This window comes from Aptenodytes patagonicus, chromosome 7 (assembly GCF_965638725.1).
Source record: "Aptenodytes patagonicus chromosome 7, bAptPat1.pri.cur, whole genome shotgun sequence".
Taxonomy (NCBI): domain Eukaryota; kingdom Metazoa; phylum Chordata; class Aves; order Sphenisciformes; family Spheniscidae; genus Aptenodytes; species Aptenodytes patagonicus.
The window spans coordinates 27,982,865-28,005,431 of NC_134955.1; the positions used below are offsets into that span (position 1 = coordinate 27,982,865).

General features: G+C 46.5%; 1 protein-coding gene across 2 annotated transcripts; it reads right to left on the reverse strand.

Moving 5' to 3' along the window:
* Positions 1 to 326: 326 nt before the first annotated feature.
* SLC39A13 (solute carrier family 39 member 13) lies at positions 327 to 22,097 on the reverse strand. Of its 2 annotated transcripts, none has more exons than XM_076344471.1 (10): positions 22,049 to 22,097; positions 14,870 to 15,169; positions 14,304 to 14,417; positions 12,493 to 12,614; positions 11,064 to 11,216; positions 5,677 to 5,766; positions 5,257 to 5,307; positions 4,898 to 5,030; positions 4,664 to 4,763; positions 327 to 3,174 (listed from the first exon to the last, which is right to left on the reverse strand). In XM_076344471.1, the coding sequence occupies exons 2-10, from the start codon at positions 15,135 to 15,137 to the stop codon at positions 3,099 to 3,101; spliced, it is 1,107 nt and encodes a 368-aa protein (XP_076200586.1). In that variant the 5' UTR covers positions 15,138 to 15,169; positions 22,049 to 22,097; the 3' UTR covers positions 327 to 3,098. The 2 variants fall into 2 exon arrangements, with proteins under 2 accessions (XP_076200586.1, XP_076200587.1); XM_076344472.1 differs by lacking the exon at positions 22,049 to 22,097 and adding an exon at positions 16,378 to 16,421.
* Between the last annotated feature and the right edge of the window lie 470 nt (positions 22,098 to 22,567).

Genomic DNA, 22,567 nt, shown 5'->3' on the forward strand with positions numbered 1-22,567 from the left:
TAGTCAGTTACCATGCAAGCTCTCCCCTCAAAGAGGAGCAACTCACTTGGCGATGCTTTTCAGGGAACCCAGACCAGCAGCCAAGAATTATGATCAGACCACACTGCTCCTGGCCCACAATGCCACAGCAGCAGGAACAGGAAACTGGATTAGAACCTTTTCTTCCAATTGTGAAAGTCTGAGGAGTAGAAAGGAGGGCAAGACAGAGCCCAGACTTCTCTAGACTGACTCAGGGATAGTGCTCTGTAATTCAAATGAAATTTGAATTGAATTCATAATTCAATGAAAAGTAGTAGCTTCAACAAAAAAAAAAAAAAACACAAACCCACACAGAAAACCATTTATTTCATCTCTATTGTCTCCATGCAGAGCAGACCAATACAGATGAAGGGGGAAAATGCATAAGAGCAGCTGAAAAAATAGAGCTAGAAAATACATTTCTCTCTGCATTTCCAAAAGTGACAAATGTGGTGGAGCGATGCTCCATTTCCTCCCAAGGCTCTCCATCCTCAGCCCCAGGGCTGATGTAGTGGAAAACTAACAAGCTCCTCCTTCCCACAAGCCCCATGCTACCTCCTACCAGGGTGTCTTCCCAAGAACCGCAGACTGTCCAGGCCTGTGGTAGCAGCCAAGAAAAACAACTCAGAAATTCTTTCTTCAGTGTCACCCACTTCGCATTCCTGAACGCTGAGCACAAAATCCTGACTGTGGTTTTCAGTCTTGGCAAGGCTCAGTGCTGATGCAACAACGCCAACTCATGGGCACTCACCTGGCAATGCCTCAACTTAAATGCCAGCCTCATTTTGAGAAAGACATCTTGGGAAACAGCAAGGCACATCTTTCTGTGCAAACCTGCTTCCTCCAGAGCCCTACTACAGGGTCCGCTTAGCTTCAGTCCCTGGGGGAGGGTAGAGGGGGGAGAGGAAAAACACACTCCAAAGCTAGAACTAGCGGGTTAGCATACTCCCCCAGTCCCTGCAGGCTAATCAGATTAATCCTCCTTCCAGGAAAGCAGGAAGCAGATGCTACCTTCAGACTTTGTGACAATTGAACGATAGAGGGAGTAGTTGGCAAAGGAAGGCAACTTTGTAAAGAGGAATAGAAAAATTGCACTAAGCCTCCCTCCTTGTTGCAGTGAAACTAGTTACTAATGTAAGCCTGGGGTAAGGAAAGCTGAAAAAGTTTTAGCCAGCAGTTCCTGGGCAGAAAGAACTGCAAGCATGAGCTCTCCAGCGCTCTCTGAAAAGTAGGACAGGAGCTGTCATAAAAAAAGAAATGTGTCAACAGTTCAGGAATCTCTTAGGGAAGTAAATGCCTCTGCTGTGGGCAGCATACCTGCCTCGTTGCTCTGACCCAAATCGCCCTCTCAAGGGATGAGCCCTCTTGATAAGGCCCTGTGCAGACTGGAGAGCTGTACTGATTTACAAAAGCTGTTTAAAGACAGAGCTGAGTTGGTGCAATTCGCATTGTTGCAACTGTTTTGTGTCCAATGACTCTGCTAGTTCAATTAGACCTGTTTTTAAACAGATTTAAGCAAAGCGAGGATAAGCTCTGCAGAAGGGATGATCTAGTAATTGTGCACATCTCTGTGGCAACAAAACAACCCTGTGGAACGATGGCCTGGTCAGCCCCATGAGCTGGGATGTGGGCAAAGCACTAGAAATGTCATTTGGTTTTAGTGGTCTCAAATTTGCCAAAAATTTTATCCCAAGCGTCACACAACAGAAAACTCCTCTTAAAGCATACTTCTTGTCACGCTTTCATATCCCTTTCTCTCCTTACTTAGCACACGGCTTTTCCAGACCCATTTTTAAAAATCTTTTCACAGCAGTTTCACCCTTCCCATTTCACCCTCCCTCCAGTATTCTTTGCTGCTGTGCCCCTTCCTTTAAGGGCTGTCAGTATTATTTCTTATCCATTCATCCCCAGACTAACTCCATTGTGAGGTAAGAAGCCCAGAAATAGGCTACCATCTATATTTTTGGTTATAGCATGCTCTTAAATAGTCTACACTGAACAGAGGAAAAGCTAACCAGGGGTTATCTGCTGCTGACCGGGCTGTAGTGTTCAACTATTGCCCAAACTGCCCAGCCCTCTGCCGTGACAGTCTAGGGCTGCTGTAGCATGCCAGGCAGGGCTAACATGGTACACCTCAAGAGAGCTCTGAAACGTGGTGTGGGGCAGACGGTGGGTGAGTCGGGTCTCGAGATCAGGCTCAGAGCCATGCTCAGGTAATGGTTATGAGGAGAGGGAGCTCAGCTGCAACAACTATATGGCTTTCCTTCCAGATGTAGGTGAACTGGTAGTATGGCAATAGAAGAAACATTTACTGACCTTTTTTCAGATAAACAGTTAGGCTGTGCTGGCAATTGGAGTGGTTAGGGCTGAGGCAAGTAATCTCCAAGCTGAGCCATTTAATTGTAGTGATCTATCCTAAAGTGCCTCAAGCTTTTGGCTCAATTTCAACATAAACAAATACAAAACAGAGCAAAGAGGTGGACTGTTGAGGCTAATACTACCTTTAAGAACAAGTGATGTCAATGAAAAGCTGGAGATCAAGTTGGAAAGGGTCCTTTCCCCTCTGTTTCATAGCACCGTAACTTCTCACGGGTTGGGACTTCTGGCTAAAGCTGTTAGTTTATTGTCGCTTTGCCATCCCTGTTCTGCCTCCAGCCCTTAGAGTGGTAGGAAAAGTCCCTCCTCTTCATCAGCTACAGGAATAGCCTCTTGTTTTCACACAAGAGCTTGGGAGGTGCAGTTCCATCAGAATGAGCTGAATGAAACATTGTCCATTTGCTGTGCAGCAGTTGTTCAGTTCATTTCTGCTTACTGTATCTTTTGCTCCATAAAAAAAGAAACACCAAAACAAACAAACAAAAAACCCGGAAGCCCTGATGTGTGGATTTTAGCAGAACAGGGATAGGAGAGCCAGGGAACGAAGTCCTGCACGCCCAGACCTCTTTCTCACCTGCTTCTCATACTAGCAGCCAGATCTGCACGCACACACATAGGAAGTAACATTAGCGTTCCTTATTGCTTTGTAACAGCTCAGAGTCACTGTGGTGGTTCTGGGAGGCATCATGAGGTCTGCGCAGAGGTCACTCCATTGTGAGCGAGAGTAGCACCATGACTGTAATGCCTGTACACAGGAGCAGAATTTGCTGCAGGGAGTTCCTGGGAAAGAAACAGCAAAATTAGGAGGAGTCATAGACCAATCCCAATAGGCAGCAGTGTAGAGGCTCACAAATGGTTTGTTCTTTGCCCTTCCAAATCTTCCACAAGGAGAACGCAACAGCTGTATGAAGCCATTAACACAGCTGAGAAGACTCTTTCCCAGCACCCCAAGCAAAGAAGCTGCCTATAAACTGACAGGTATTTGTTCCACTCAGCTGCAAGGCCCAACTTCAGGTTTCAAAACCAATTTAAGCTGATTCAGTCATGCAGATACCCAGGTATATATTCCTGTCCTTTCTCTCACAAGAGAACCAGCACTTGTGCAGCATGTTCACAGACACTTTAGCGACCTCATCCAGCTAACAACTGCAGTTACAAAAATAAAAAATAAAGCTGATGAATTTTGCCATTCTTTTAGCACTATCTCAGCTTTATGCTGGATTGAAGTGACTATGTACCTACCACCTCTGCATACTCTGCCAAGAGCTCTGCCAGCACAAGAAGTTACCAACCCAAAAGCAAGCTCCCAACTGGTCATTAACATTTCTCCACCAGAGGTTTCTGCCTCTTCAGATATAACTGTGGAGCTGTTTTTTGAGCACTTAACTGTTTCAGTCAAAATGAACTAGGTGAGCCAAGGCTTCTTACTTAAACCACTGAAGTTACCTGTCCCATTACAACTGAAATAGGAGGGAACATTCAGGTGCAGCTCTGCCAGCAGATCTGACAGGGCCTTTACTGTGGTACAGCTGGATTTGGACCTGCTACAGCCTTAATCAGGCTGCAGGAAACTAGAATAATACAAATGAGGGGAGGCCAAATATACCAGAATGTATATACCAGTGTACAAGAGAGATGACTGAGGTGGGATACAATAACACACTATGCAATGCTGAATGATAGAGAGAAGAAAACTATTATTTTCTACTCACACAGCAACAGCGGCATCTAACCAAAATTAATAAGCAAGAGGCTAAAAAACAAATAATAAGAAGCATCATTTAACACAGTGCAGTCAAGCTATGCAAACTTGCTGCCAAAGGGAGATCGCAGAAGCCCAAAGTAATGGATAGGGTCAAAAAGGGATGAGAGAAGCATGTGAAGGATAGGTTCACGTGTGGTTATCAGACACACCCCTCCATGGGGCCCTGGTTCAGACAGTCCCTAAACCAGTACATGCCAGAAGCTGACAAGACAGACTGAGGAACAGGTCACCTTACTTTCTGAGCAACCTGCTCTAGCCGGTCATGCTACATACTGCGTTAGCACAATCTTTGGGACTGACCCAGTTGAAGGTTCTCATGTTTTATAGGGTCTTTGTAGTCCCATAAACGCAATAGCTAGCACAGCAGTCTATCCAGATTCCAGCCTTATCCATGGGATTTGGAAAACTGGCATTCATGTGCTCCCAGAACAGGCATGGGGAAGGGTTATATCCCTGCTCCCTGCCAGCAGGAATTGCTGCAGCAGAACAGAAGGGAGCACTTACCAAGGATTCTTTTCCTCCAGGAGATCAGGCACAACATTTACCAAGGCAATATACAGAAATCCTCCAGAAGTGAAAGGGAGGATCCAGGCTACCGTTTCCCCTGCACAAATACAGAAAGCTTTTGTTATTATTCAGACAAAGCCATGGCAGAGAACAGAGAAGGGAAAGAAGATACACACATGGGGATGATAGGCCCCCCTCTCCTACTCCTACAGAGGTCCCAGGGAGCCTTACCTGCTCCTTTTGGTGACTGAGCACATATTGCAAAGCAGGCTCCTAGAATCCCCCCCAGAGCTGTGGAAAGCTGCATCTTGGCTGCACTCCAGCGGTCAAAGCCAGCCCGAAGTAGGATTGCAAAGTCTCCAACCTAAGAAAACCAAGAGCTGACAGTTAATGAATATGAACATTTTCAGTCACAAAGGCCATCTGTAACAAGACCAGTGCTTCAAGACTGTTTCTAGTTTTCCATGCTGCCAGTCTCCCAGAGGGAGCAGCTTTCAAAGGGACAAGAAAATGTTAACCAGACCCAGCCCTCCTATTAGTAATAGCACCCTTGTAATCCCTCATGATGGCAGGATACAAAACCGTCTCACCTCATGTGGGATTTCGTGCAGAAGAATTGCCATTGTGGTTAGGAATCCAACCTGTAGCAGAGGAGAAAAGGTGATTAGGAAACAGTCCCCCAGCTCTGAAAGATGAAACTTTCAGCAGCATGTCAAGGCCCCTTTCTCCAAGTTAAGACTTGTTACTCAGAGGTTAGAACTATCCAACAAAAGGGTAGATGAGCTAACCCTTCCCCTAATGCCAGTACAAATGACTAACATGTCCCAAATTTGAAGAAGCTCTGCATCAGAGGCTCAGGATAGGGTTGCCTTTCACTGTAGTCTCCATTTTCTCAGAAACTTCCAGAAAATAGGAGGGAACTCCTCACATCTTTGGTTTTTTTGCATGTTGCATCACAGTTAAGAACAGGCCTCTCCAGTTCAGTACACAGCTGGTGGCAGAAACCTTACCTTTCTGCTAACCAGGAAGCTGGCTGCTACTGCCAGGCCGTGTGTAAAGTTATCGATGGTGTTGGCCAGCAGATTGAGGTATCCACTAATCTGAAAAGAGAAGGAAGAGCCCCTGATAAAGGAAAAGATACAACAAGAGAAAAGAAAGCACATGGCTTAGACACAGTCACAATCAGATGGGATAGGTCAGGACATGGCACTTCTGGTGAAGATCTTAAACTATGTCAGTGCTCAAGTACAAATTAAATGTTGTGTTCAGTTTTAGAGTAAACTAAGTTTTAGGGTAGGCAAGTATTGTCTGAGATTATGATAATCATCTTATGCAAATTTCTAGAGCAAAGAGCTCTAGAAACAGAAAAAGAGAAAGGAAAAAGAAGAAAGCCAAAATGCAAGAATATATCTGATTCTAAAGCGAACCAATTTTAGGTAACACTGACTAATTTACACAGGTGACTGGCTTCAAATATGACCTGACCTTGTTTTCTAGTCATGTACTTTAATATCCAACTGTTAAATATCTCCTCTTCAAAAGCTGGCAAGAACAATGCAACAGAACAAAACACTGCTGAAATTGCTTTTTATAACTAAACAAATCTTCAAGCATTGTACTAAAAAAGCTTGTGCCTGTGGGTTTGCTTTCCCTTAACAAAGAATAAAAAGAGAAGATAGTGATGACAGTCACCAAAAAAACACCTACTAGAAGGCTGGACAGCATGCATATGCATTCGCATATAAACACATTTCTTAAAATTACAAGCATAAAGCAGCTTCCTTCCTCACAAGTCCATCTCCATGTTAGACTTCCCTATGCTAACTATGGTAATCTCCAGACAAATTCTGAGTATTTGACCTAAAGTGATTTAGGAGGGTACCACCCCAGCTCTCTTGCTCACAGGTGTTTGGGTTTTTTCCATTAGATTTAACAAAAACTACTGTGTGTGGGTCATGAGATACTGCAGTTCACTATATGGCACTGCAGTTTAAAATATTATCAAACCAGGTGTTAGCCAATACATCAGGCTGTCTCTGGACTGCAAGAACTAAGCTGGCATACATTAACTCCAGATATAGGGCAGCATCCAGCGAGTGGAGAGACTGTCTAGAAACTGTGAGGCATTAACCTCTTACTTCACCATAGCATCAGGTGCCAAAGTTCAGCTGGAAAAACACAAGTGCTGATGGGTTTCATGAGCCCGTTTGATCTTCTGCTCTTCCCTGTTTCTATCAAACTCTGCTTGGGGCAACTTTTCTTCCTGCCATCTGTATGCCACAGCTCAGGTGGGGCTTTCTGTCAAGTCTCTCTCTCCAAAGCACCACCCTTCTGCAGGCACTTCTACTGCACAATCTCAGGACATCTTTATAGGCTCTAAACTTTTAAAAATGCATTGATGATTAAATATGAAAATAAAGAATTAAGCAAAGCCTAACTACAGATCACGTGTAAGTAATAATCTAAGTAACATCTCCATAATGGATACAGAAGTTCCCTGCATGTTTTTGTAAGAAGGGGAACACAAAGGGGTGCGCGCAGGCAGACCCATGAACACAGCAGTCTTACTTCTCATTCCTCATTTTCAGTCAAATATGACTGTAAAATTTCTCCTTTTCATGTTGGGATTTTATGTGATTGCATTTTCCCCACAGGCTAATAATAATTATTCACATAAGTTTTACACAAAAATGCTTTCCCATACCACTGTATAGGGAAAAAATAGACTTCATGATTAAAACATTATGACTTTCTCTTGTCATGGCTTGGGCAAAAGCTGTCACTGAAAGAAGCAAAGCCTTGGAGTGCTCAGAAATAAATTGGGTTGATTTGACAGTTATGAGCCTCTGACATTTACATTCTGCGAATTCCTAATAGGATGTTCTCGTTGCTCATAAAGAGCACAGCCAGATGAAGTGTTTATGTTCATGCTTCAGAATTAATGTCACTGTGCAATAAAACATACTTCTACAAATCAGCAAGGAACCCATGTGCCACAGGGAAAAAGAAAGAATAAGCAAGGCAAAAGTACTCTACAATGTTTTTACTTGTTGAGGGAATAAAGGCTGCAATGCAGGACAGAACTGATCTATGTTTGGGTGCAAAGGAAGCCTCCCACCTGCAGTTTTCAAGCTAGGACAAATTATTACAGCAGCAGCTAATGAGCAGAAGTTCTAATACATATGGACAAAGGACGACTGATTACACCTTACTAATCATCAAGCCCTGAAGGGAGACTTTGTTTGTTTAAACAGTATCTTTCCCTTTTTGTTTTCTGAAAAAAAAAGGGGGTTACTGAGTGAATAGTAGAACCAAAGAAGTCTGGCTTGCTATGGCTTTCTCGGTTTTCTTTGCAAGCACCTACTTTGCTCACTTCCAGCAACACTCTTTCCCTGCATGTCCCTTCCCCACTCTGCACTGCATGACAGCCACTTGCCCACCAGGTAGGGGCAGGGAGACTTACCTGCTGATCTGCCAACCAGGAGGACCTGCCAAGCAGCATGCAGCATCTAAGTTCTGCCAGAGTTTTTCAATAGGGCATTAGTTTGCATTCCTCCTCTACTGCCACGCTGATTTTTATGGAACTTGCAGAAATTTGATTACCCTCAAGACTTCTATCCTCTCTTGAACTCAAGTAAAATTAATTACGGGTTCAAAAGTTATTGAAAATGAAGGGCAGAACAGATGGACAGACAGATGGAATGACTGCTTATGTTGTTGCTTAAGGAAATAGGCTAACGCCGGAATATCTTGGTAGTTTTGGTAATTTCCCCCCTACCAGAAAGACTATTAAAATATTCAGATTATATGCTCAAAATATAGAAAGTTAAAACTACACACGTTAACTCATTAGTTTCTATTTCATGCATATTGACAACAGCCTATAAGACTGAACAGATGTGTTAGGTCTAGACAACCACGAAGAACCCTTTTAGCTTTAAAATCTTTCTACATAACACAACTGAAAGAATCTCATTCAATTTCTGCATGAAGCCCATTGTTTCTTAAGCTATAGCGTACCTTGTAGAAAGCAGCTTAAATCACAGCTTAAAGCCCCCAAGTGACAAAGAATCTACTATGTCTCTAAGGTAAGTTGGTCCACTGGCAAGTTACCCTCAGTTACAGAGTTGTCTTTGATTTCTAGTCTGCTACTGTTTGGTACAGCTTTAACTATTCAAATTTAGTCATACCTCTTACATGGGTATTTGTATACTTTAAGTCACCCCTGATCTGTCACATCTACAGAGCTAAAGACTAAAGAAAACCACTTCTTATCACGTACTGCAAACCTAAACTAATTATTTCAGCTCTTTCCTGATCCCTTTACAAATTATCAGTAGTATTTTGGATATTGTGAATCACACTACTGGAAAAGTCAGATAGCTGTTTCATTACTGCTGTATCGAAAGAGGAACACTTGCCTCTTCTCTTACATACTATTTCCTACTCACCCATCCTCCTGGCTGTAGCATCATAACGGAAGAATGTGTTCAAACAATTTCCTACCGTGATTCTCATACCTTTTCCGAAGGCATTGACTTCCTAGAAACTGTCCCGATCTTGTAAATATGATCTGCATTCTTTCTTAATCTATTCCTTAATATTTGCATGTATCAAAACATGTTAAAAATTCAGATCTTTTGACGAAGTTACTCAGTTTAGCTGATATCACTGAACTCATGCAGTCACAATGTGCCAGTTAAGTAATATAGTAGTATCTGCAAATGTGAAGATATACTGTTTTTATAAATAATCACTTAGAAAAACCATAAGCCACCAGTGAACAGATTTGAGGGGGGCTGCATTAATCCAGTCCCTGTTGATAATATAGAATAACTGATTTTTAATACAGCTAATATTAGCAAAGTTGATTTCATGCAGTACTAGTTTTATTAGAATGTGGGAGAAAGTTACGGTTTATTTACATTTGCCAGTGTCATTACCTTTATCAATCAATCTTATGACTGAATAAAAGGCAGGGAAAGAATGCTGGCTGACAAGAATTTATCTTCAATAAGATCATATCAATTAGCATTAATTACGTTATTAATTTTTACATTAGGACCAGGCCCTGAGCAATTGTGTCCCCCATCAGTGTTTCATCTCTACTTTAAATCAGTGGTAGACTAACTATCCTCTAAGTTTCTTATATAAAGAATATATCATCCTGTAAGTTCCTTATATAAACCTTTCTAAAATAATGGCACAATGTTTCATAACCGAGTAATATTGGTTTCTTCACCACTATCACCTCTAGAAAAACCAACGCGGCACCTTGCAGATTGTGCAGTGTTCTGTACAGATTACATGAATGTGACAGATATCAAAAATACCCAGTGACCTCAGCATATCTTTCACATTGTTTAGTAAGAACTATAAAGTTACAGCAAAACAGATTTAAAATAGAATGACTGAAGAGCCTCTGACTGACCACGTATCCAGGTTTGGGCTAGTCCCTGCAACCACACTTTCTGTTCATAGTTACTCTCCTACAATACTGCTCATTCTTATGGGCTTTCAAACTCAAATTATAAGTCCTCCTTCACCAAAGCGGACATTTACTCTCTGGCTTGTAATGTTCACCTAAACAGGGGTTTCCGCAATGCAAAGATAGTAACAGAAAACTGAAAGCAAAGCCAATCTAAAGGTTAGCCACTGCCCAATGGTACAGTACTCCTTTTCCCTCCTCCACCTCCAACCTGTGTGGGAGAAAAGGAAGGAAGGGGGGAAAAGGAAGGAAGGGGGGAAAAGGAAGGAAGGGGGGAAAAGGGAATTCTTTGCCTGTTTACCTCCCTGAATAGGCTCACTGTGGGGTCAGATGAGGTCCAGTGCAAAGAAAGTGATGGGAAATACAGGTCTGGAGGCAAAAGTGGACAAGAAGCCCTTTTTGGCAGCAGATAAACTGCTAATCTAAGAAACTGAACTTCTAAGTTTTACAGTGGATAGCTTCAACTGTCAAAACGCTTCCAAAAGGTGCCTTAAAAGGAAACACACAGCTGGTACAATGCAGGCACTAGAGAACAGAGAAATCATGGCACAAGAATTTAAGCAAATAAAGATATAATGACTATAAGATATAGAGTAACAAAATGTGAAAGTACTGTACTTTGGTCTCAGGATTCAGCCAAAATGCACATCATCAGACTTATGCCTTCACAATAGTGACTTCGCCTCTTTTGCATAAGCTGCAGTGCATATTTTCTCCAAGTCCACTATTTCCTCCCTTCTGTGACGTGGACAGACACTTTGACAGAGCAAAATTAAGAACAACTCACTCAAACACTGAGTTCCTCACTCAGGCACAGTTCTTTCCACAGACAGCTCATCATCCCGACTGAATTTTAACATATGTACCCCAAAAACATAAGATGTGAAGGTCAGTTTGTGGGTCTCTTACCTTGATTCTGTTGTCTGTTGGACAAAACTGGAGAGAGGAACCATTACACTGAGTTGAATCTGTTCCTGCTCTTTGGGATTGGCCTGACGCCTTCAGCAGAGGGTAGCCACTTCCATTGGGAATCTTTCCAGCTGGTGCTTTGGAATCACAGCCCTAAATGAGGGGAAAACAACTTGTCACTGCCTTTTTGTCAGCGATAAATGAGTATGAACCAGGGTCAGAAATCCAATCTTTGCCCTTAATCCTTTTGTCCTTACAATGCAAATCAGCAGCTTTGGTACCCCAGTTTAATAACGACAACTGCCAGAAACGAGATAGTTTTCAGAGAGCATCGTGACATCTGCACTGTGAGACAAGAACAAAGACTTCCCCAACCACCAAGAGAAGGAAAGTAGAAAGAGAGGAGGAATTGGAGTCACACCCCCTTGGCATGAGCCAAGTTCCACTGGAAAGATGAGGAACTGAGCCTGCCACTCCTGCTGGCAGCTACTGCCCAGAGAAATACAACTGCACCTGGACAGGGGATGGGGGAAAAAGAGTCTTGCTCTCCCTAGTGCATCAGAATAACTAAGTCTAAAGAATTGTTCTATAGCTGGCATTATCAGCTTCCAAACTACAAAATGTTCATCTCGGACTTCAGTCTCTCTGTAAATGTGAAGATTAAGTTCCTTTCAGACTTAGAAGTCTCATGTTGAGTCAAAGTAACACCTAATTGCTCTTATGCAGTTCCTGATCTGCAGTTCCACCTCTCAAAAGTCATGGCACAGCAAGGACTGAACAGTCTATAGGAGTTGCACAGATGTCTGAGGACTAGCTGCTCTCCTCTATCTTGGACTTACCTTCTGGCACCTCTGTCTACATTGCCCCTTTGCAGCTAGGTGACTCTCCTCTGAACCATTACTTAGTATTACCTGGCCAACCATAAACCCCTTCTCCCACACAAAGTTACCTGAACAAACGCCTGGTCCAGGCCATACCCAAGAAGAGTGGGCAGTGAGGAACACCTTTCAGAGAAGGCTCGTCTTTGTCCTGACTGAGGACCCAGAAGGAGAGTGAGTCACTATGGCTCAGTGGAGCATGCATCAGCAAGCTGTCATCCCTCAAAGCTTAATTGAGCAAGAGTCTCATCTGCAGAGCGCTCCAGCTCCCAGTCCCCATAAAAGGGGAGCTCTCTTTTACACATACCACATCAAGGACAAAACCAGCCCAGAGGTGAGAAATCTCAGCTAAAACCACAAAACCAAAGCCTGGAGATGAAACACCTCCTAGAGCCCAGTGTCAAAGAAGTGACAAAAAGCTCCCAAAGGGCACTGACAAGCTACTCACAGCTTCAGGATCATTTGCTGAGCCTGTCAGATAGGGCAGATGAGGTGTTTAGTATAGTGCTCCAAACATAACAGCACTCCCTCCCCTCTGGCTGCTAACTTACCACACCGGGGCACTCCTTCTCTTCTTTCTCTAGGAAGATCTTCTCTAGCACCAGAAAGGTCAGGAAACCAATGATCACCCAGAGACCCAGAAGCTTCTGCTGCTGAAAGCTCTGCCCTTCTCCTGAGGGACAAGAGAGAAATCTTCACATCACTGTCAAGTACACAGTGTTTCCCACATGTGAACCCACCCTGCCCCAGACAGTTTAACCAGCAGTTCCAAGACAAAAAACAAGAAACAATGGAAACATCTCCTGCAAGGAATAAGGAGCAAACATATCTCACAGCAAATTAGTTTAATTTGCTCATTCTTGATCTAACAGATATCCTCATCTCAGGACACTCAGAGTGAGAGCCCCCACCCCTTTTGCTTCAATAGCACAATCCATAATATTTCCTGACAAACTGGGAATTTCCCTGAGCTCCAGGGGCAAGTGAAGATTACATCAACAAAAATCCTGCAGCTGTATCTACTGAGCAGCAAGCCCTGACATGAAATCTGCCATTAGAGGAACTACACGCTCACCTTCCCCTTTCTGCCACACCTGAGCAAGTTATTAAGCCCAAAGCTATAAACTTTCTTTTCAATTACAGCCAAGCTTGTGAGCCTGGCTGCAGAAGTGGAGATTGCATTGCAGTGGAAGAACAGAACGACTCTGTAATGGGGCTTACATGGGTCAAGGAAACCTTTGTGCTTCAGGACAGTCTGGCAGAAGCAAACAAGCTAGAGCAGGAAGATAGTGTCATTTGGGAACCAGTGTACAAAGGGGAAAAAAAGGACAGCAGGTTTTGCTGGTAGTGCCAGAGCCATGAGGAAGAAGAAGACCAAAGGCCCAACAGATTTGAAATCCCAGGACATAGGTGCAAGGAAATCTGGGAAACGCAGGGCATCCTTTTCCCTCTCTCAAATTTTCAGTGGGGGAAATGATTTCTTGGTTTCTCAACAGGTGGGATGCAGCAACACTCGCCTTCTATGCTATCAGTCTGCTGAAGCAGAAAGACATGACCACTACAGGTTTCAACAACCCTGGCTATCTGAGGGGTGAAAGAGATATCGACACCGATACCACAAGCTCTACCCCAACCCAAACAGTGTTTAGTTGGCCAGCGAGCACAGGTTTCTGTCACCTGCATTTCCTTTATCTCCCCCTGCCCCCCCACCCCATCTTAGTCATGGCTCTATGGACAATTTTCCATGACTTCTCCTTGAGCAGAGATTGAGAGGGCAACACGTTTGGCCTCCCATAGATCGAAGTACCCAGCGGAGGGGCCCCAGTTAGTCCCAAGAAAGAGGCTCTAGGAGTAACGCTGTTATAGGGACAGATTTATAAACAAGATGCATCTGATGGGGCAGAATCCCCACCTGAGATGGTGCACATGTTCATGTACCAGATCACACACACATTCCTAACTTCCCGTCAGGTTAAAGAAGCATTCCCTTTCCTTACAGAAAGGACAAAGAAAAATCAGAGATTTACAGGAGTCCAAGGCAAGATAGGAAAAGTTAACAGACAAGAAATACATTGCAGGTTACTAAACACAAAGAAACTGTGGCCAACTCAGGAAGCCTCCAATCTCAAAATCTCTGGAGGACTGCAGAGTACAAAGATGAAGTATTTCATGTGTTTTTATTGTTCTTATATCCTTCCCTGGACATTTGCTTTTATACATTGTTTGAAAGAGAATACCAGCTTAGACCAGTTTTTGGGCTGACCCAGCCTGGCTGGTCTTGTGTTTTCAAGATGGAACGGACTCAAAAAATGTAGCAGTAGGCACAGCACAGACTGATTCTAGGCATTTAAGGCTTTCGTACCTGTTGTTGCGCTGCATGTGTAGGCCCAGGCTTCAGGAAGCAGGTGCAGAAACACATTCCCCAGTAGTCCACCAATTGCGAAACTCAACAACTGCTTCAAACGGTGTGATCCAGCTAAAAAAAAAAAAACAAACAACCAACAAACAAACAAAAAAAACTGATCACAACTCAGCCAGGAGCCAAAACATCTCCAGCTGAGATTTAGCACAAAGAGACCTAAATTGGAAGCATCTGCAAAGCAAGCTTTCAAAGGAGAGAGCACAAAACAAATAGCTGGAGTGCAAGAAAAAGCCTTTGCACCACTTGGCTGGGACAGCAGTGTGTGGGAGGGTCCTGGACCAAGCAGGGTGCAAAACAAACAATACTCTTTGTACAAGCTCTGTCCGGGGCTTGCATTTGTCTGAGGACTCCCTATCAAATTGGCAGGTATGGACTAAAGCACCAGAAATGGACTGTCTATTGTAAAGGACAGTATTTCTGTGACAAGGTCGTGTTCATTACTGTGCCCTTCAGTCACAACCCAGGACTTTTGGCTTCAGAAAGGCTAATGCAGGTAGCAGGCTTACCTTCTGACCGCAGAGCAGCTCCTGTCTCAAATGGGATCACCAGCAAGGGGAAGACCCCACTCAGCCCCACCATGAACGAACCGATGAGGGAACAGATCCAGGCATCCAGCCGCTCGCTGCTGAAAAGGTTTCCCCAGGATTCTGCCTCCTTCTCGCACAGAGGACCGGAACTAGCAGCAACATGACTCCTCGCGAGCTGCTGTGCTTCACAGGCCACGATCAGAAACAAGGACAGCGTCCCATCAAGCAGAAGCTTTTGTTTTGTCATTGCTAAGTGGTCTCAGCCAGGCTGGCCGATCTCTGAAAAGAGCAGGGGACAGCAGTTCTGAGAGCGTGCCCGAGACTCCCTCCCACCATCCTGGAGGAAAGGCCTCGGTCACACCATCCCCTCCCTCAGCATCTTAGCACCGGTATGTATCCCCATAAGGAACATCTGAAACTCTTTCTGATTTCAAAACAGCACTAAAGGACAGAGAGGCTGTTTATCGTCAGGTGTATGAAACTGCACAAGACATCTTGTGAAAGAGTCTGGCTTTCAGCATCTCCCCTCAGGTGGACTGGACAAGGACTCCAAGTACCCTTGTCCTTGCCCTCCAGTGTCCCAAGGCTTCAGAGAAAGGTACTGATCGGAGATGCTACCCAGATAAGTCTTCTCTTTGCCATGGAACAGCATCCACGTAACAAATTAGGATGCAAGACAGGCAACATAACAGAGGTCCGTAAAATCATGAGTGGTATAGAGACGGTGAACGGGTAGATTATTCATCGTCTCTTCAGACGTAAGTGCTAACAGCCATCACATGAAGCCAGTGAGGGTCAGCTTCAAAACAAAACAAACAAATGTGACTCTTCACCAGCAGGTAACTTGTGTGGTAGTACTTCTCCAAAAACGATGAAAATTTTTACATGGATTCAGCAAAGACAGGACAAGTACTAGAAGGACAAATCTATTGATTGTTCATGGTTAGACAGCTCACATGAGACTCAGGAAATCCCCTTATCTGAAAGGAGCTGGAGGCTGAAAGAGTAGTTGGAAAATATCATATATACTTGCCCTATTTTTATTCTTTCCTAGAAGGATATTGGGTTAGATGGTCTCTTAGTCAAAATCAGCACAACTGTTACTAAGAACTCTTCAGTCACAAGAAAACTGGAGAGAAGCGGCTATGTTAGCAGAGGAAAATAAAGATAATTACATTCTCATTGGCAAACAAGAAAGGAAAGCAATGGTACAAAGGCTGAAGTACAAATGCTCCTTCAGTCTCCAGAAGAAGTGAAATGTGACGAGCAAAATTAATTTGGAAACAGAAGAAAAGAGTGAGTTAGAAAAGAACAGCTTAACAAATGTTCACAAGACAGCTGTAGATTGAGAGGGAATAACAGCATTCACCCGAAAGCATGTAAGAAACCCGTCAAAGTAATCTCTGAAGCGCTAGTGACCATCTTTGAAAATTTACAGGAATATGGGAAGGCCACAGAAGGCTGGAGAAGCATCATGCCTCACCTACCTTTATAAAAAGAAAAAAAAAAGGTGGGAGAAGACTTAAGAAGTTACAGACCAGTAACTTCAATCCTCTGAAAGATTCTTGATCAAGTTAAATGATCAGTTTGTAGTTACCTATAAGATAAGAAAGTGATAAAGATAGCAAAGCATTAAGTAACAGCCAGACAGAAAAGGGCCTGAAACTATCAAGACAAAATCCAGGGTGCTGGAACCAATCTAAGGGCTCACTGCAGCTGAAAAGGGCAGTGTTGCCCCTTGTCCTCCCCCATCCCCTCCCCATGCTCACGCCTGACCCCATGGGTGAGCGGGGTGAGAACAAACTACCAGCAAAAACTATTTTTTTAAAGGCTTAGCCCTTTTCCAATTTCAGTCCCCGAAATAAATCACTGCAGGAGGAAGGCCCAGCAGCAGTGAGCAACCAAAAAGAAAAAGGACAGGGTCCCATGGCTCCCATGAAGGAAGACACTGAGCTCCAAGCACAGTGATCATGGACATCAGGAGCAGGGAGGATGCAAGAAGGAACCAATGAAGACACTGGCTTGGCTAGCTGTGGAAAAACCACTAAAACTTTTTGTAGCAAGATAACATCTGATCAAGGGTAAACTCTACTGACCCATACAAAACCCATTTTTTTTTTTTTTTGACAAGAAAAAAAAAATAATCCCTCAACATAGCAAGTTCAAACCAGCTCAGGATTTTGTGGCATCTTATTGCAGTGTTTTGATCCAGCTGCAGGAACCCTAGACCTACCTACAGCATACTATCAAACCAATCTCAGTAAAGATCAGTACAAAACGGTATACTAAGGAAAAAAATAAAAATCAAATGGACATGACAAAACAGTAACTCCGATGTGCCAGAAAAATGCATACATGCATTACATTTGTTCAGAAATCAATTCCAAGCCAGCACCATAAGCCTGCTACAAAGTAGGCAAATGACATCCTGGGACATGTTAGTAGCTACATTGTAGGTGTAACACAGAAGCAGTGATTCCGTTCCACTCCACACAAGTGAGACTTTAGCCAGCAGACCACACCCAGCCTCACATTTTCCTCTTTATAAAACAGATGCAAAAATCAGAGACATTCCAGTGGAAAGAAACAAAAATTAGACTGTAGAAAGCATGACCTGGAAAAAACGACTGAAGGACCTGGGTGTGTTTAGTCTTAAAAAGATAACACTGAAGGGAACAGAACAGTCTGCATACATTAAAAGTCACAAGAAAGGGGGAAAGTGCTCAGCTCTTCTTCCACATTGTAGCATCAGCTCAAAAGGTAAACAAGATTCAGCCTGGATATGAAGAAACAAATTTACATAGTGCCAAAGTGGTGATATACTGCAACAGGTTATCTACGATAGAGAATCTCCAGCACTTTTTTTTTTTCTTTTGAGAAAAAGAATAAACACCTGATGCAGATGCTATTTCATTGCAAAGACTAGATGCCTTCTTGAAGTCCCTCCAGCCCCACACCTGTGATTCAAGTAAGCCGGTGAGATCCTTGTTCTACCAGCAGGACTCTACCAAAGGGGGCAGGTTTTCAGCTGTAAATCACTATTGGCACAACCACTTCAAAACCATAGGGAAGGAGGGGGTGGCAGCAAGGGGCATTTGCATCTCTCACAGCACTCCACACACCAATTCCACCCAGGCACTGAAGTGAACAGGTGCTGGGCTGATGCTCAGAGCACTAGTGACAAATGCAGGGAGAGCCTGATGGGCCAGAGGTGCCACCCTCTGCCCCGTGCCACCACACAAACGTACCTGGGATACTGCCAGGCCCTCTGGCTCCCCTCACTGGGATTCAGGCTGCCCCCATAGCTATGCAAACAGACACACACAGCTATGCTAAAACTATGCCACAGAATCCCCCAAATTTCTCATTGGGGAAAAAAAAAAAAAAAAAACCAACACAAAAAGATAGGAAGCCCTTAAACTGTTAGCTGTCCCCTAACTGAACAGAGTTTCTTCTGTCCTGAGTACCCATACAGGCTGAAGCCATCAGCCACAGAGGCATCTGCACAGGGAGGTGACGGGACTCCAGGCAGATTACACCAGCCACAGCCTTCTCTCTGCTTACTAGCTGCTGCATAACAACCTGCAGTTAGAGAGTTTCCCGCTTTAAAAAAGACAGGCACCCCTTCCAACCCCAGAGCGGGCCTCGCAGATGTCCTCTTCCTTTATGACAAGGTTAAACCTAGAAAATGACTGAGAACAGCTTACTGTGAGGAGCAGAGCAAAAAATCAGGATTTATACCACCACCACATGCCTATGAAGAGGCAACAAACACACACAGCAAAACAACTGCTCTCTGCAGCTCGGCAATGACGGGAAGTGGCACAAACTGGCCTCTTCTGCAACACTGTCATCACAAAGTTAACAGCTTTTGAGAAAGCCTGGAAAAGAAATCACTGCAACTGATGCAACAGGTCCATTTCTTCCATCTTGTTCTCCACGCTCACAGCCCACATCTGCCCCAAGGGACACCTGAAAGGGTCTTTGAGACTAAGTGACCAAAACCTTGGAGAGAGGCAGTAGCACACAGGAGAAAAGGCATTTCCAGGGCTCTGACAACAGGCTGCATACCTGGCTTCGTGTCCTTCTTCCAGCAGCGAAAGGGACCAGGTTCCTCCAAAAAGGGATGGTGGTGGACAATAAATGGGCATAAAGGGGTAGAAAACTGATTCCCCTAACTCACGTTTGTGTCAGTCAACTTTCTGCGGCCCATGGGTCTTTCTTCTCTTGTTACTCACACAAGGGAAAAACAGTACATTTCTTTACACCTGTGCTGCCTGACCGTCATTACCTTGCAGCTCAAGAACATCCCCATATCTCATGCAATAAATTCCTGATGCTTATAAAACATCTACGAGGAACTTGGTGCATCATCCAGGACACACCGGAACTGGTCTTTGTGCCCAGGTAATTATTTAGAGCATATTCCCAGCATTTGCTTCTTCCTAACAGATCGTAACCACTTGCTCTAAAAAATGCACTTTTTATCTCTATAGCCCCTTTGCTTCTCTATCTCATTAGTACACACTGCTCATGACACGTTAAGTTTACTTAATGTTTGTAAAGTCTCTAAATTCAAACTGGCTGCTCCTAAAAGAAATATTTAAGAGGAAGAAAAGGAACAGTCAAGATGTAGTCTTAGGGAAAAAAAAGCTCGAGAGAGAAAATAATACCCTGCCACTACAGTTGCAGAGGGTGGAAGAAGTCTTTACCTACCCCTAATTTTAGACAACAGCATCTGTTTTAGGAACCCAGCTAGAGAAGGTCTTGAGAAATTTCTAGAGAAAGCACCTGCAGGTTCTCAGAGAAGTCTGTGGTCACTATGAGACAGAGGCATAACCAGGATTATAGAGATGTTTTTTTCTCAAGAAGAGTATATGACCTATTTAAGAACACGCATGGGAGGAAAATAGCCAGCGCATCATTTACTCATCAGTTTTGACAACGACACTGTTTGGGATCACAACTCCCAGCCGTGCCTGATCAGAACCTGGTCACCATTACCACTGGCAGCACTCTCCAGAGCACCACGTGTCTCGCACAGGTCTCTGAGCTGAGCATTCAGGAGTCAGGTCTGCTCAGGTCCTTCTGCAACAGCCTCAGGACTGGAAAAATCGTGAGGTCTTCCCACCTCAGGAAGAAGAAACAAATGAGAATTTGCCATTTACACACCCCTGAGTGGGGGCAGGGGGGAGGCTGCACACCAAGCCGGGAGAAGAGCTCCTGCCCCTCTCCCAGGAGGCTCCCGGGGCCTCCCCCACCTCACAGCACTCACTGAGCACCTCTGTAGCAGGCAGTGCCTGAGAAAACACAGATAAAACTTAAAATGCCAAGGCAAAAACCTATTGGAAAAGAGAAAATAAAATATTGACACGACGATTCCTGCAGCCTCTTCCCCTCCTAGACACTCTGCCTTTTCAGACCACACAGCTTCATCTCTGTCTCAGCACAATTGCTCATTGCCACACAATGACATTTTAGATGTTGTTGAGGGAAAAAAATGAAAAAGAAAAGGCTTTTTTACAAGTGTTTTCCCTGGAAGCCGGTTGCCTGGTCTTACAGTTGCAAAAGAGTACTGCATGGAATGGAAAAAAAGTCATTTTCCAGGGAGGAAGCATAATTTTCAGCCAAAAAATTCTCCATGAGCCGCCTCCCTCCATTAGCCCTGTGGAGAGCTTTGAATTCCTCCTGGAAGCCCTGACCTCAGCAGAGGCACAAAAGGTCTCCAGTGTCGTCGTCCCGTCCCCCCCCCCCGCCGCCCCCCCGCCTCGAGCACTTCCTTCTTTCTCAATCACTGCCCATCTTTAGGGAATGCGCTGCTCTGGTGGGACCCTTCCCCTTCTCCCCATCCCTCTCATAAAAAAACACTTTCCACAGAGACTCGCATTTCTGCAAGTCACACACATCACAGCACGTGCAGCTAAAAGCTGCAGATGAACAGGATTAAGAACAATGGGGTATCGCAGATCAGAACAGATTACGGACCCCGGGCAAACCTAAGAGCTGGCAAGGAAGGCAGTTAAAACACTGATTGAACGCTACCGTAGTTTGGGAGACAGCGACTCCTTCCCCATCCTACCCAGGACGAAAGAGGAAAGTTTGCGGATCAGGCAATGGCGTTCACCCCCTCAGGGCTAGGTGGGATTTCTCTCCTCCCAGCCCACTGACCGTGGCAGCCCGAGGCAGAGGCCGGGCAGACCCCCCGCTCCCGCCCCCCCGAGCAGTCACTCGGTGCCGCAGCCCTCGCCCAGCCTGGGCCAGGCTCAGGCACAGCTCTTATCTGCAGGCGATTAACACGGCGGCCCCGCTCTTGTCATTGTTTCTAACATCACCGCGGACGGCGTCTGACGGGACAGACAGCGCGGGTTTTCCGTTAGAGGAATGCTGACCAGTGCAAAGTGAGACATATTTGCCGGGGGGGGGCGGGGGGACGGACGGACTAATTAACCCTGTTCGCGCACCTTACCGGACCAATACATTAGTTGCTCCCCAGGGTCCATGTGCCACCGTGGCCGCGCAGACCCCGGCCAGCCCGCGAAGCCGACTCCCGCGGGGGAGAGCCGGGACACCCCCCCGCGCCGCGCGTCCCGCGGGGGAGGCAGGGAGCGGGCACCCCCCGGCGCCGAGACCTTCCCGCGGCATCGTCTGCTGGAGGAGCGACTTCCAAAACTTTCTCCGCTGCGTCCCGCAGGGGCTGAGCTCCCAGCCCCGGGCACGCCCGCAGCGGCAGCCATACGGCGCCGCTGCCGCGGCAAGCTGCAGCAAAGGCGGGCTGGACCGGGGGGACGCCGGTCCCGGGAGCCCGGGGGGAGCGAGGGCCCCGGGAGCGGGCGGCGCGAAGCCCGCGGTCTCGCCTGGCCGGGGCACGGCTCCCGGCAGCAGCGGCCCGGCCAGGCGCTGCCCCCCACGTCTCTCCCAAACTTGCCCCGCGCTCGGCCGGTCCGGTCTGGGCCCCGCCGGTGCCGGACTCGGCTCCGCTGCGGGCACCGCTGCCCGCCGCCGCCCCCGCTCACCCCGTCCCGCCGCCGCCCGGCGCTGAGCTGCGCGGCCGCACCCGGCCCCCGCCGTTCCCCCTCGCCACCGCAACAGCGGAGCGGGGCTAGCCCGGCGACCCCCCGCCCCCGGCTGCGCCGCTCCCGGGCCGCGAGCCGTCGTTACCTTGCGCCGCCGCCGTGCCCCGGGCCGCCGCTGCCATCCAGCCGCGGCTCGGCGCGGGCCTGCCCCGCCCGGCGGCCCCTCAGCTCCGCCTCCCCCGGCCGGCCACGTCGGTCCCGGCCTCCTCGGCACCAGCGTCGCCGCCCCGGCGGGGACCCGGCGCCGCGCGCGCTTCCGGCCGCCGCCGCGGGGGGGCGGGCGCCGGGCGCGCTTCCTGCCGCCCCCCCGCCGCGCGCGGCCCCCGGCGGCCCCGCGGCACGGGGCGGCCCCGAGCCGGGCCGGCGGGGCGGAAGCGGGGCTCGCCGGGCCGGCCCGGGCCCCGCGCGCTTCCCCGCCCGACAGCCCCGGCCGAGGGCGAGCGGCCGAGCTCCGCCGCCGGGGCCCTCGGTGCCTCGGCGAGCCCCCGCCTACGAGAGGGCGAGCACGTCCTACCCCCGCGGAAACAAAGTCCTTGCAAACAGCCCCTTACAGTTCGCGACTCGTACAGATAGCGTACGAGATACCTTACATATCCCCAGTACG

Bases quoted from the DNA above. Each gene is read 5' to 3' on its own strand.
- SLC39A13 (XM_076344471.1), bottom strand. From the start codon at position 15,137: ATGACAAAACAAAAGCTTCTGCTTGATGGGACGCTGTCCTTGTTTCTG. The intron at 14,418-14,869 runs GTAAGCCTGCTA...TTTTTTTTTTAG, and splicing joins AGCTGCTCTGCGGTCAGAAG to CTGGATCACACCGTTTGAAG. The intron at 4,764-4,897 runs GTAAGGCTCCCT...GTATTTGTGCAG, and splicing joins TCAGTCACCAAAAGGAGCAG to GGGAAACGGTAGCCTGGATC.